Source organism: Saccopteryx leptura, chromosome 1 (assembly GCF_036850995.1).
Source record: "Saccopteryx leptura isolate mSacLep1 chromosome 1, mSacLep1_pri_phased_curated, whole genome shotgun sequence".
Taxonomy (NCBI): Eukaryota; Metazoa; Chordata; class Mammalia; order Chiroptera; family Emballonuridae; genus Saccopteryx; species Saccopteryx leptura.
Window position 1 is genome coordinate 182,956,004 of NC_089503.1, and position 15,428 is coordinate 182,971,431.

Below are 15,428 nucleotides of genomic sequence, written 5' to 3' on the forward strand. Positions count from 1 at the left end.
ACACAGGAAAAGTGACCATCTGCTTCTCCACTCCTCCTGCAGCCATGGCTCAGTTGGAGCAAGTTGGTCCTGGGCGTTGAGGATGGGTCCATGGCCTCGCCTCAAGCACTAAAATAGCTCAGTTGCTGAGCAATGGAGCAATGGTTTCAGATAGACAGAGCATAGACCCATAGAGAGCTTGCTGGATAGATCCCAGTCAGGGTGCATGTGGGAGTCTGTCTCTCTCCTTCCCACTTCTCACTAAAGAAAAAAAAAATTTTTAAATTAAAAATTTTTAGAAATTAAAAAAAGTAAAATGACAGGCCTAAATCCAAACATGTAGTGATTATATTAAATGCAAACAGTCTATCCCAATGAAAGACAGAGACTGTCAGAGTGGTTAAAGAAATCATAATCCAACTATATGCTGTCTAAGTAAATACATACAATAAAAATAAAAGGCCAGAAAACATATACGATGCAAATTCTAACCAAGTAGAATAATAAGGGTCATTGCATAATGATAACACATAACCCTAAGTGTGTACACACCAACACAAGGCAAAACTGACAAAACTCAAAGGAGAAAGAGACAAATCTAAAATTACAGCTGGGGATGTCAGCATTCCTCTCTCAGTAAGAGAAAGAAAAAACAAACTCAGCAAGGACAGAAAACTGAAAAGTCCACACAACTCTTGGACATACCTGACATTTACAGAACAGTATGACCCAACAGCAGCATACATGTTCAAGTTACACGAAACATTCAAGACAGACCACAGGCTAGATCATAAAATAAACCTTAACAGATATTTAAAAACTGAAATTGTACAAAGCATGCTCTCTAACTACAATGGAATTAAGTTAAAAAGCAATAATAGTAAGATAACAAATGTCAAAACCTCAACTGGGATAATAACTAAAAGATATCTCACACTTAAAACTATCCAAAAACAGAACTCATCTTTTCTCCAAAATCTTCTCTAACTCTAGTTTTTCTATCTTAGTTAAAGGCAACTCCAATCTGTCCAACTTCTCCAAAAATTAATGAACCTTTGAGTTTTCTCTTTTCCTCACAGTCCACTTCCAAACCATCAGGAAATCCTGTTGACAGAACAATCAAAATATATCCAAAAAACCTAACTTGCTGCACCCTGGCCGGTGCCTGCTCTGAGCCCAGCAGTTCCTCTTTGGGCCTTTGCTCTGGCCCCTCTGGCTTCTCAACAATACAGCCAGAGAGAGCTTTTTATAATCTAAGCCAGACCTTAACACTCCTCAACTCAAACCCTCTCATAAAAGCCATCTCCTTAAAATGGGCCGCAAAGCTCTACACAACAGTCACCCGCCCCCTTTACCATACCTCTGAAAACTCCTCTTTGAGAATGCCTCAGACCGCTGCCTCCTCAGACAGCCAGCATTACACTTGGGCCTCACTTGACCTCCCTGGTCAGCTCTGCAAGTCTCTGCTTAAATGTCACCTCCAGAACGAGACCTCTCAAATAGCCTAACTAACCCTGTGACCCTGAGCCCCCAGGCCCTGCACATGATCCCACCTCCCCTGTCTTGTTTCTCTCCTACCTATCAGACTGCCATGTGTGTTACTGCACTGATGCTTGCCACGCAACTCCCACCCACGCCCCTCCCACTATACGCTGCAGCCTGCACAAGGCAGGCAGGGCTTGCTTGTGTCCACTTCCGTGGTGTATGCCAGGGCTCCACACAGTGCCTGGCCCAGATCCTGGATGAAGGAACCCCTCACCAGATCAAAGGACTTCCAGTCTCTCTCGATTAGGACAAACATCTTCCAAGCTCAGCATCAGCGCAGAAACCACCACAGGTTAAATGTCGAAGAGAAAACGCTGCTAGCCCTCACTCTCCAATTTCCTTCACTTACCATGAGTCATTCCAGCTTTAACAGGTTTTAAAAGAACGAATACAAAACAAAGAGGGAAGTCACTCTAGTCTATTTATTCTCTCAAAAAGATGTAAGAAGCTAGGTGATGGTTGAATGGGGATTTATTATGGTATCTCTATTTTTTGTTACTTAAAGATTTCCATAATACAACACTAAAAATTAAATTTAAAAAATTTTAAAACACAACCAAGTTAAAGTTGCCCAAACAGCAAGCACACTGCCAAACGGCAGTCTCACCACTGACAGTGAGCACGCCTTAATGCTTCTGCCTCTCCCAGCAGCTGTCTATTCAACCCAGTACAGGTAGTTCATTCCTAGCCAGTTTGCTCATTTATAAAATGGAAATACCGTTTCTTCTTCTCTCATCAAAGATGTCTTTCAGGATTAAGATCTAAAGTTAATTAAAACTTGATATGGTTTATCAGTTGTAGAAATTAACTGTTATCCAATTTAACAGATACCGTATTTCCCCACGTATAAGACGAGCTTTTTTCCAAAATAATTTGGGGTCTAAAAACTGGGTGCATCTTATACAGTGGTTGTAGATTTTTTTACTTGCATTTCCTGCTTTTTTGCGCTTGTTTTTGTGCTCACTGTTGAAGACAGTGATTCATCATCAAACACAGATGAGGACAAGTTAATGGATGGGAGTTTTGACAGTGATGAGGAGTTGTTTGAATTTTATGATGAATAAAATGTGAGTTCAATAACTTTATATAATACATTTATTTTCAAATTTCAGGCCCCAAAATTAAGGTGTGTCTTATACATGGGAGCATCTTATATTTGGGGAAAAACAGTATTTCTTTGAGTCTTCCCCAGTAATATAAAGAGGTCTGCAAGTGGAGCAATGGGAATGCTTATGCCCAGATGAGACATAAAATGTGTGTACAACTCCTTGGTGAACATGCATGCACCTTAAGAATAAGAACACTACCTGAGGATTCCCATGAGCCCAGGACACACCAACGATGTCCACGCAGCAGCACATGCAACAGTAATCCACTACACGCAACCTAACGCCCTGCAGCAGGTAGGGAACCATGCTGTCCCCATAGTGCAGGTCACCCAGCAGGACTGATGAAGCTTAGTAACACACTAAGTGAAAGAAGTCACAGAAGACTTCTTCCAGTACTGTACCATTTCTATAAAGTCCACAAGCAAGAAAACAAGACGATACTGGTGAAACCATTTTTTAAAGTGCTCAGGAGTGATAGATCAAAGTCAAAAGTAGGAGGCCCGGCCCTGGCCAGTTGGCTCAGTGGTAGAGCGTCGGCCTGGTGTGCAGAAGTCCCGGGTTTGATTCCCGGCCGGGGCACACAGGAGAGGCGCCCATCTGCTTCTCCACCCCTTCCCCTCTCCTTCCTCTCTGTCTCTCTCTTCCCCTCCCGCAGCGAGGCTCCATTGGAGCAAAGATGGCCTGGGCGCTGGGGATGGCTCCTTGGCCTCTGCCCCAGGCGCTAGAGTGGCTCTGGTTGCGGCAGAGCAACGCCCCGGAGGGGCAAAGCATCGCCCCCTGGTGGGCAGAGCGTCGCCCCCTGGTGGGTGTGCCGGGTGGATCCCGGTCGAGTCTGTTTGACTGTCTCTCCCCATTTCTAGCTTCAGAAAAATAAAAAAAATTAAAAAAAAAGTAGGAGGCCCAAGGAGCGGGTGGAGGAACACAGGTAACTTTGCTCCTAGGCTGGGTGCTGAGCTCACAGATGTTTACTTTGCATCCTAACATACATAGCCTCCTGTGTGTCAAATACCTGAACAATTTTCCAGGAGGTGTCATGACCTAGTGCTGAGCTGTCAGTCAGGACAGGTCAAAAGATTCAAATCTGCACCCTCACAGAGTTGAAATCTTATAGAAGTTACTGTTACATGTACATCTTTTGCTTCTGCTACCATTATCAAAACTATCAGACCTTGGAAACTAGCATATATTAAAACCTAACCTCAGCAAAATCAGGTTTAACCTAATACCAATGTTTCTCTATAATTTTTTTAAATTTTAAATTTCTTCAATTCAAAAACAAAGTTGGTCACAAGGATTGGGAATCAAGGTTTACCCACCAACATGCTCATTTCTAATGTCCACTGAGTTTTCGATGGCGGACTGACATACACCTTACTTTAAGGAGAAAAGAAAAAGCTACAGCAATACTTTCTATAGGAAGTATTTTCCACTTAAAAGGTGCTTAGAGATTAACGTTTAAACACAATTATAAAACTGCTTGCCACTCTCGCTCTAACTTCTTCCTGCAGCATCTGGCCTAGCGGTATTAGAAATGGATCTTGCTTAAACACACATGAAACGGGTCATTTTCAGTGGTCTAAAAGTCAACAGCAGGCATAAATTTTAAAAAAATAAGTAAAAGCAAATGAAACCACACTCTAAAATCAATAGTTATCAACAGATGCAAACACTAGCATCTGTGAGGGCAGCGCTGTGCCCTCCCTGCTGTGTCCTGCACACCAGGATACCCCCAGCAAACAGCCACTGCACACAGGAAGTTGTCTTTCTATTTTGAAAGGTCAAGGATCTCCTTTCATTCTAAAGATCAACCACATATAAAGCAAGACACTCAAGAGAAAATCCTTGTCCTCACCAGCCTCAGTGCTGGAGCCCTTCACCGGGCACGTGTGCAGTAGCTTTACCAGCAGCTGCAGGCACCGATCGGTCTTTGGCAGGGGCATGTAGGCATTCGTACCAAGCTTCGCCAGGACGTCCAGAAGAGGGTCCAAGAATGTCCTCAGTATACTCTGTGTTCTCTGCTTCTCACTAGACACCAAAAACACACCCACACCAAGCATTGCAAAAGCATAAAAAAATTATTTTCCACTTTAATCTGAGGAATTGGTTAACTAGTGGACCACCGTATCTCCCCATGTATAAGATGCTCCCATGTTTAAGACACACCTTAATTTTGGAACCTGAAATTTGAAAATAAATATATTATATAAAGTTATTGAACTCAAGGTTTATTTATCATAAAATCCATACTACTCCTCATCACTGTCAAAACTCCCATCCATTAGCTTGTCCTCATCTGTGTCTGAGGACGAATCACTTTCTTTAACAATGAGTGCAAAAACAAGCGCAAAAAAGCGGGAAATGCAAGTAAAAAAATCTACAACCACTGTATAAGACGCACCCAGTTTTTAGACACCAAATTTTTCGGAAAAGGGTGCATCTTATACATGGGGCAATACAGTAATTAGAAGCACTCTAATGGACAACCCAAACACCCAGCACATCCAAGGACTGAGCTTTCCCTCCTAGCTGCTCCCGGCCTTCTGGTCTGTGCCCTGTCAGGGTCAGCAGTGAGCCACCCACATGAAAGTGCAGGGAACAATGTACATGCTCAGCTCTGAGCACAAGATTAGAGGAAATCCTCAGTCATTTCTATGTGAAAATTAAAATGCTGAGACCCCGCTTCCATAATTCAGAAAAGCAAAACAAACAAATGCTAGTCAAGAATAAGAGACACATTATCAAAGAAATATATAAAGAATTAGAGGTTTATGAAAAACTGTTATAACCAATGTTAGTACTAAACTGTCCAGAAGAGATCCTATGGTAACCAAATCACTGCAGCTCATGCACGAGCAGGACCTGAGGAACGCTGCTTCCTGCAGCAGTTACAACCTGAGAGAACTGACCTGCTCATGTTCTCAGAAACTGTTTTATCTTCATTCCTTTTTTTAAAAAAAATATATTTTATAAAGCAATTAAGCCCAATTTAGTCACCTAATTTTATACTAGGATCTTACAACCCATTCTTCTAATTTTCTTAAATAAAACCAGCAATTATTGCACATAGCTTAACCCTCTGTTTAACTTATCAACCTAATAGCCCTTATTACTATTAATTTGTTTATAATTAATTTGTTGTCAGTGTTCCAGTTCCCTCCTTCTTTTAATACACTGTGGTCAACTTCATGCCAATTGTGGAAAAATCTGAACACCCACCATAATCCTGAGCAGATTTTGGGGGGAGTTTTCAAGTTACCTGTCTTGATTCCGCATTCCATCCACATCCACAGCCAGCAAGGTCATCAGAGCTACAAGCTTGGCTTCAAACCAGTCAGGCATCCAATAGCTTTCTCCTGCTTGAGTAACGAGAGTTAAGGTTTACAAAGCATTAACTAAATCCTTCAAAGATGAGGCTTCAAAAACAAATGTCTCAATGTGTGTCTTAGAAATATTAAATTACAGAAGTGCAGTGGAAAGAAAATAGCTCAAGGTTACACACACATTTAAGTACAAATGAGAACCAACCCTCGCATGCCGACTTATTCCACATCCTAACTGTAGTGCAGAGACGCTGCCTGTGCTCACAGCTCAGTGCAGTAGGGGAGAAAAGCGCCCACCAAAGCATGCTCAGAGAAATGTACAACATCTGCAATGAGAGTTCAAATGGCAGTGTAAACAGGAGGATGTGCCCTGGTCTGGGGAGGAAGAGGAAGTCACAACGAAGAAGTGAGTGTCAGGCTAAGACAGAATGAGACAGGTGAAGGGAGACGAGACCTTTTGAAACAGAGGAGCAGCCAGAGCCCTGCAGTGGGAAAGTGAGCCACGTTCCAGGAAATGGAAGGATGCCCGTGCGGCAGGGCTGTGGTGAGAGGGAAGGACAAAGATAAAGTCACAGAAAGAGATGGAGTGACAAGGCTCTGTGGGCCACAGAAAGGGTTTCTGTTTCTGGCTTTACCCTGAACACAAGAGGAAGAGGCACAACTCGCTCTAGAGCTCTTCACAGACGGTGTGCTTTTACACATTCAAGGACTGTGGCAACCTTGCGTCAACAAGTCTATCGGCACCATTTTCTAATAGCATTTGCTCACTTTGTGTCAGTGTCATATTTTGGTAATTCTTTTTCTTTTTTGGGAGGGGGTGTTATTTATTTTTTAAGATTTTATTGATTTTACAGAGAAAGGCTGGGGGGAAAGCAGACAAGAAGTAGTTGCTTCACTTTAGCTGTTCATTGATTGCTTGTTATATGTATGTACCTTAACCAGGCAAGCCCAGGGTTTCAAACCGGTGACTCAGTGTTCCAGGTCAGTGTTCCATCCAACGGTACCACCACAGGTCAGGCTCTTTTTTTTTTTTTTTTTGGCGAGAGGTTAGGGAGGGAGAGAGAGATGAGAAGCACCAATTCATAGTTGTGTCACTTTAGTGGCTCACTGACTGCTTCTCATACGTGCCTGACTGGGGGCTCTAGCTGAGCCAGTGACCCATTCCCATGTGTGAAACAGTAAACTTAATCTGTAAATGCAGTGGGTGTTCTGACTGCTCCATGGATACCCCTACTCCCTGAGATATACCATACTGAAATCAGACCAATAACCATAAAATGGCCTCTAAGTGTTCAAGTGAAAGGAATAGTCAACATGTCTCTCACCTTTTATTTTTAAGCAAGAGGAAGGGAGATAATGAGACAAACTCCCCACCTGCACCCTGACCAAGATCCACCTGGCAACCCCGTCTGGGGCCAATGCTCAGATCAAAGGAGCTATCCTCAGTGCCCAAGGTCAATGCTTGAATCAATCAAGCCACTGGCTGTAGGAGGGGAAAACAGAGAAAAGAGCGGAGAGGGAGGGGAAGAGAAGCAGATGGTCAAATCTCATGTGTGTCTTGACCCAGAATCAAACCCAGGACTTCCACATGCCAGGCCAATGGTCAATTCACTGAGCCACGTCTCTCACTTTAAATCTAAACTAAAAATGACTAAGCTTAGAGAAGAAGGCATGTTGAAAGCTGAGACAGACCAAACGCTAAGACTCTTGTGCCAGATAGCCAAGATGTGAATGCAAAGGAAAAGTTCTTGAAGGAAAATAAAGGTGCTACTCCACTGAACACACAAATGATGAGAAAGTAAAACAGACTTATGGTTAACATGGAGAAAGTGTCAGTGGTCTGAAGATAAGATCAAACCAGCCACAACATTCCCTTAAGCCAAAGTGTTATTTTCTTTAATTCTATGAAGGCTGAGAGAGGTAAGGAAGCTACAGAAGAAAAGTTTGAAGCTAGCAGAGCTTGGTTCATGAGTTCTAACAAAACAAGCTGTCTCTCTAACATAAAAGTGCCAGGTGAAGCAGCAAGTGCTGATCTGGAAACTGGAATAGGTTATCCAGATCTGGTAAGATAATTCATGAAGATGGTAACACAAAATGACAGATTTCCAATGTAGATGAAACAGCCTCATACTGGAAGATGCCATCTAGGACTTTCTTTCATAGCTAGAGAGAAGTCAGTACCTGTCTTCACAGCTTCAAAGGACAGGCCGACTCTCTTATCAGGGGCTCACACAGCTGTGACTTAAGTTGAAGCCACTGCTCACTTACCATTCTGAAAATCCTAAGGCCCTTAAGAAAGATGTTCAATCTACACTGCCTGTGTTCTACACATGACAGCAGGCCTGGATATGAGCAAATCTGTTTACAACGTGGTTTACTCAACATTTTAAGACCACTGTTGAGATGAAAAGCTCAAGAAAAGGGAATTCATTTCAAAATATTACTGCTCATTGACAATGCACCTGGTCACCCATGAGCTCCGATGGAGGTGGGCAATGAGATTCATGTCTTCATGTCTGCTGATAGCATATCCATTTTGTTGCCCATGGATCAAGGAGTTATTTCAACTTTCAAGCCTTATTATTTACGAAATACATTTCATAAGGCTATAGTTGCCATAGGTGGTGATTCCTTTGATAGATCTGGGCAAAGTAAAGTGAAAACCTTCTGGAATGAATATATCATCCTTGATGACATTAAGAACATTGATGACAGGCCTGACCAGGCGGTGGTGCAACAGATAGAGCATCAGACTGGGACGCAGAGGGCTTAGGTTGGAAACTCCAAGGTCACTCACTGGCTTGAGCACGTGCTCACCAGCTTGAGTGCAGGATCGCTGACTTGAGCTCAAAGGTCGCTGGCTTGAAGCTCAAGGTCTCTGGCTAGAACCCAAGGTCGCTTACTGGAGCAAGGGGTCACTTGCTCTGCTGTAACCCTCCGATCAAGGCACATATGAAAAAGCAATCAATGAACAAGTAAGAAGCCACAACAAAGAACTGATGTGTCTCATCTTTCTCCTTTCCTGTCTGTCCTTCTCTCTGACTCCTCACTGTTTCTGTCAAAAAAAAAAAAAAAAGAACACCAATGACTCACCTGACCAGGTGGTGGTGGTGAAAATAAGAGTGTTGGCCTGAAACATTGAGTACACAGGTTCAAAACCCTGTGGTCGCTGGCTTGAGCATGGGCTCATCCATCTTGAGCATGGAATCATAGATATGACCCCATAGTTGCTGGCTTGAGCCCTAAGGTCACTGGCTTGAAGCCCAAGGTCACTAGCTTGAGTAAGGGGTCACTCGGTCTGCTGTAGCCCTCCCCCCATTAAGGCCCACATAAGAACACAATCAATGAACAACTAAGGTGCTACAACTACACATTAATGCTTCTCATCTCTCTCCCTTTCCATCTGTCTGTCCCTGTATCTCTATCACTCATGAAAGAAAGAAAGAAAGAAAGAAAGAAAGAAAGAAAGAAAGAAAGAAAGAAAGAAAGAAAGAAAGAAAGGCAAAGAGGGAGGGAAGGAGGGAGGGAGGAAGGGAGAGAAGGAGGGAGGGAGGGAGGAAGGGAGGGAAGAAGAATTCTAATTCCAAATTATTGAGTCTGCTGTTAGTCCCTCCTCATGTGGTCTTACATGTGTCCCCAAAAAAGCTGAAGATTGATTTTTGCTAAGTATCTGGCAGAAAGAAAAACTAACAAAATGATCTTTTTTAACAACTTTCCCTTAAAATTACTTTTCATAATCAGTTCACATTAAATGTAACACTTTGAAAACAAACAAAAGATGAGCTGATTTGTCCACAAATATTTCTACTTCAGCGGCCCCAGCACACACCTGCCACCTCCTGCACACAGTGAATCTGGTAATTATAGAATAAATTAACAGATTTATTTGTGTCCAATTCCTACTCTGGCCACTTATTAGTTTAAAGCAGCGGTTCTCAACCTGTGGGTCGCGACCCTGGCAGGGGTCAAACGACCAAAACACAGGGGTTTCGATGGCTTTAGGCGACCCCTGTGTTTTGGTCGTTCGACCCCCGCTGGGGTCACAACCCACAGGTTGAGAACCACTGGTTTAAAGCATATAAAATAGTTTTAAAACCTCAAATGCGAGAACAAATAAGGTACAAATTAGGGAATAGTAGCCTTACATTCTATTATTCACAGTGTTTGGCTGAAAATACATCTGACAGCAGTAAACTGGCATGCATTTGATCTGGTAAAGCCCGCATCTTGATCTGAAACTAGTTAAAAGTTCTTTGAAAACATTTTGGTTACTCTGAGGAAAAAAAATGATTTCAGACTTACTTTCCCAAGCAGGTGACTTAATATACTCTTGAACTAGGTTCTTCACATAAGCATTTAAAGAGCACTTCTCTTGAAGTCCAACAGGGCTACAACCTGAGGATCGCCCAAAACAGCTTTCATTAGCATGCAGCCAATCACAGAGCTAGAAAAGACAACAGTTATTACTGTAAAAACCTAACTGGATGAAGATTTTCTAATTTCCAAAAGGCAATGTTTTTCTTCTACAATAAACTGAATTTAAATGACCAAACACAACAGTCATAAAACATTTGTTGCCACAACTGAGTTGCATAGATAGTACAGGAAGAAAAAAAAAAGTGTGTTTGTGTTTCCTAAGCTCCATCCAAGATGTTATAAACTTCATTAACAGGGAAGAATTTTTAAAGTACCACTATAAAATGCACACTGAGATAGGTATTCTAAAGAACATCTCTGTGAAAAATAACACATTATATAAAACAAATTACAACCTTAAATTAAAATTCATACTAGCTTAATGCACTAAAACAAGAATGTTTATTTTTAAGAGAATAAAGAATTTGAAAAATAAATTATAATTAATGTTACTATCTCCTGACAAGTTTATTTTCTATCAAATGTGCAATTTAAAATATATTAAAACAGTAATTTTAACTTTTGTTTAGAAACACCATATATACTAATATGTCATTTTAAATATACCTATATAAAAGAGGAAGAATATATACAGATAAATAGGTAGATACATAGGTTCAAAAAATTTATAATTAAATTATAGGTGATTATTATTTTCCTTAATGGTTCTGTATTTTTCAGATTCCACATAATGATATACATTATGATCAAGAATATAAGATAAAATTCTAATTCTTAAAGGCCCTACTGTGCCTCTCTTCATTCCTTCTGCCATTTCTCTATTCCACACTCTCCCTATTTTATGTCTGAGTTATTTTAACACATTGCAAGCTGACTCCTCCTGCTTTCTCTGCAGAGTCAAGATCACCCTCCCAACGAAAAAACCATTATCCCTAGCTTCAGGGACCTCTTAAGCAATAGAAAAAATACAAAATTTAAAAAAAAAAAAGGTTCCTGTACTCAAAAAAATATATAACCTATAGAGAACAAAGATTGGAATTCTACCAAGCACTTAATGGATGAGAGTAAAATTGGTAGCATGAACTGAGTTCCAGGGTCTAAAACGAAACAAAGAAGAAAGGAGCTCCTTCCTCTCTGTCTCTCTCTTCCCCTCCCGCAGCCAAGGCTCCATTGGAGCAAAGATGGCCCGGGCGCTGGGGATGGCTCTGTGGCCTCTGCCTCAGGTGCTAGAATGGCTCTGGTTGCAACTAGAGCATCGCCCCCTGGCGGGCGTGCCGGGTGGATCCCGGTCAGGCACATGTGGGAGTCTGTCTGACTGCCTCCCCGTTTCCAACTTCAGAAAAAATACAAAAAAAAAAAAGGGGGGGGGGGGGGAGCACGAAAGAGTGAACCAGAGGACAGTAACCAACTGTGAGGCCCTGATGTGGCAGGCAGCGGCAGCAGGCCAGACAGTGATGGATGAGAAGCCATCACAGTGGCAACAGCACTGGTGGTGCCGCCCGTAGAGCTGAGGCTTCAGAAAAGGAAAGACACAGGATTTCATGATGATTTAGATGCATAAAGTCAGGCAATTTATGGATTTCGAAGGTGTCAGGCTTACGGATTATAGGGCAAATGCGTAGAGGAGAGTGCCACTGACTGACAGAAGGAGGAGGAAGAGAAGCTTGTACTGCTCGCTGATGCTGAGTCTAACACAGTGGTTCTCAAAGTGTGCGCCCTAGATTTCCAGGTGCGCCCTATGGTATTCCAGAAAAATATGTGTCTGGTGGGGACCAAAAAACCAACAGGGTTTTTGGAGTTTAGATTTTTGGGGGGCAGAGGTGTGGGGAATTGGCTGTAAGCTGACAGTCTGCCCAACCCCCCACCTCACTTGCCTGATTAGGTTGCAAAAGGCTGTTAAGCTCTGGTGCTGGATTGTTTACACTACCCCCCATGTTCCCCAGAAAGACTGGAGGCAAGTTCCTTCTATCCTTTGTTTGGATGATATGTATGGTGGGAGTTTTCTGCACTCAACACAATTAAGAGTAAAAAGAGAGGAATTTTTCAATGTATTGACAAGGAAATGAGAGTATGTCTTTCAAATATATGCCCAAACATTGAAGAAATCGCTAGGACACATCAGGCTCATGTTTCTCATAAACACAAGAATGAAAAAACTTAACACATTCACACCGGACCTGGCGAATTTACTAAATCTTACTAAGAATATATCTATATATATAAAAAGATAACTTTTTTGTTGTTTTTTATATTTTAACCCCTCTTTTTTACGAATTCTAAAAAGCATAACTCAAAATATGTAACATAAAAATGTTTTTTAATATCAGAATAAATTTAATTTTGTTGTATTTATTTCATTTAATTACCATAAAGGCATGCTTGGACTTGATTTTTTTTTAATATTTGACTTAGTTATTATAACATATATATACATATTTCTCAGAAATCTGTATATAGTGCGCCTACAATTATTTGTAGGATTTTAAATGCACCCTGACTTCAAAAAGTTTGAGAATCACTGGTCTAACATCATCATGCCGCCTAATAATCTCATCCAGGACCGAGCCTGCCCTCCAGTACCACCTCCTCTTCTAAACAGCTGTACCTTCACCCTCTTTCCAGTCTCCCCTCTCCATTAGAATCCTAGCACAGTAGTCAGCAAACTCATTAGTCAATAAAGCCAAATATCAACAGTACAATGATTGAAATTTCTTTTGAGAGCCAAATTTTTTAAACTTAAACTATATAGGTAGGTAAGTTCCTTATCGAGGTAGTGCCCACACGTGGTGTTTTGTGGAAGAGCCACATTCAAGGGGACAAAGAGCCACATGTGGCTCATGAGTCGCAGTTTGCCAACCAGGGTCCTAGCACATTATCAGTTACTTCCACGCAAAGCAAATGTACAACTTTAAAAATATCTGTAGACACATAACAAAGCAATCTTTGTATTTTGTATAAATGACTAGTGATGAATTCAGTTAGAAAACAATTTTTTATAAAGATTTCAAAGACCTTGTCATCAGGTTACTTTCAATCTCACCTCTGTCCATAGTGATGTTCCCCGTCCCAAGGACTCCTCTTGTCTCAGAGACATAAGAAAAGCTGAGATATCAGAAACTGAAACTTTTTCCTGCGGCCGGGGGCAGGGGGGTTTAAAAATTACTCATTATAAAAATTTTAATTGAATAAAATCACTGTAAAAGAAATCTAGTATACTACTTAAAGTATACTATTAGTGAAGTATAAAGAAAGCTTTTTAAAAGAAAATATTACTCAACTTTTAAAATGAAAATATTGATAACAAACCACCAACACATTATGTAAAATAAAATATTATTTTATAAATCTATTTTCCTTAAAATCAAGGTTAATACTTTAGAGACAAGATGGTCACAATCTAGAAGCAAAAACAAAAGCATTCTATAAGAAATTACTCGTTATGTAAGTCAAAAGCGGTTCTTACTTTTCAAAGCTACAAAATGGCCCCCTGCCTGGAGAAAACCACACAGGTCTCTTATTCCCTTAAGGTTGTAAGTCTTGAATAAAGACACCCTGCACAGAGCCCAGGTCAGCCAAACCACTCAGTGAGCTTTATAAACAAAGTTACTGTAACATGGCCACATTCACTTGATAACTGTCAATGGCTGCTTCTGAGTGGTTGTGACAGAGACCACATGACTTGTTCAACCTTAAATTTATACCAGCCCAGCCTTTACAGCTACAATGTTACTAGGGCACTGTAAAAACACACAGAATAAAGACAGCACATATTCCTGAGACAGGTAGAAACAACAAAGAGGAAACCAGGTGAGAGCTTCTGCACATCCTCTCCCAGCGAAGCCACCACATGTGCTCAGCTCCCAACACCATGTGAAACTCCTCCCAGGAAGCTCATCAGAGACTGAGGGCTGGCACTGGGAGGAGCTGGTGATATTGGCACCTCTGCATAGGCTACAGGGTTGTAGGAACACTTCAGGACAGTGAGCCACTCTCATTACTGGAGAGTGGGAACCCTCTGGAAATACACATTCCTGGATGCCAGCCAAGGGCCAACTTTGGACCAAACATGGCTTTCCAATGACAGCATTACAGGACTGCTATTCTAGTGTTTTTTGCACACCCACTCCTTCAGAAAGATGTGTAAATTGAAGAATCATAAGTAAAGAACAAACACTTACCACATCAACTAAGTTCATAGCTGTTTGGAGAAGATAGCACTGAGCTGCGCCCCTCAGCAGGATCTGGTGTGTGATCATGGTACACTGGAGGACGTCCCTGACATCGAGCAACAAAAATTCATATCCATGTTCCCAAAGACAATTCTGACAACTGTTAATTTCTAATAAGTTGATGTATAATATCTGCAATAACTAATGCAGAAAGTCACTGCCAATAAAGTTTCTTTTTTTTTTATTTAAAAATTTTATCTATGTCCATGAGTCTCAGTTTTCTATCCTACCAATGTGGGTATATATGTCCCACTTTACCCCCCAGAATTTTAAGGCTTTTATTTTCTTCTTTTTTATTTATTTTTTTTTTACAGAGAAAGAGAGAGAGTCAGAGAGAGGGATAGTTAGGACATACAGATAGGAACGGAGAGAGATGAGAAGCATCAATCACTAGTTTTTCGTTGTGACACCTTAGCTGTTCATTGATTGCTTTCTCACATGTGCCTTGACCATGGACCTTCAGCAGACCGAGTAACCCCTTGCTCAAGCCAGTGACCTTGGATTCAAGCTGGTGAGCTTTGCTCAAACCAGATGAGCCCACGCTCAAGCTGGCGACCTCGGGGTCTTGAACCTGGGTCCTCCGCATCCCAGTCCGACACTCTATCCACTGCATCACCTCCTGGTCAGGCAAGGCATTTATTTTCTATTAAGGTCTCTAACAGAGGTCAAGTTTACTGTGAAACAAATCTCTTTTAAAAATAATGAGACCATAAAAGAAGATACTTTAAAATAAGGATTTTACATTTTTAAAAATACTTTGTAATCAATATTACAGTTTGGTATTTCATCTCTAATTTCCTACATATCAATGTAATAAAAAAAAAACACCTTTCTGGCCTAATTATAAAGTGGTCAGAATGCTGTAGCCT

General features: G+C 41.3%; 1 protein-coding gene across 5 annotated transcripts in view; it reads right to left on the reverse strand.

The window, feature by feature from the left end:
* Window positions 1-15,428, reverse strand: part of TARBP1 (TAR (HIV-1) RNA binding protein 1) — a 75,848-nt gene that overhangs the window by 44,534 nt on the left and 15,886 nt on the right. For 4 of the 5 annotated variants that reach the window (XM_066382293.1, XM_066382274.1, XM_066382256.1 and 1 more), the window contains 5 exons: window positions 14,509-14,605; window positions 13,371-13,460; window positions 10,256-10,397; window positions 5,890-5,989; window positions 4,486-4,658 (listed from right to left, as the gene is read on the reverse strand). In XM_066382293.1, the coding sequence (XP_066238390.1) occupies window positions 4,486-4,658; window positions 5,890-5,989; window positions 10,256-10,397; window positions 13,371-13,460; window positions 14,509-14,605 (602 nt within the window). The remainder of the gene's footprint in view (window positions 1-4,485; window positions 4,659-5,889; window positions 5,990-10,255; window positions 10,398-13,370; window positions 13,461-14,508; window positions 14,606-15,428) is intronic. The other variant, XM_066382265.1, reaches the window with a different exon arrangement.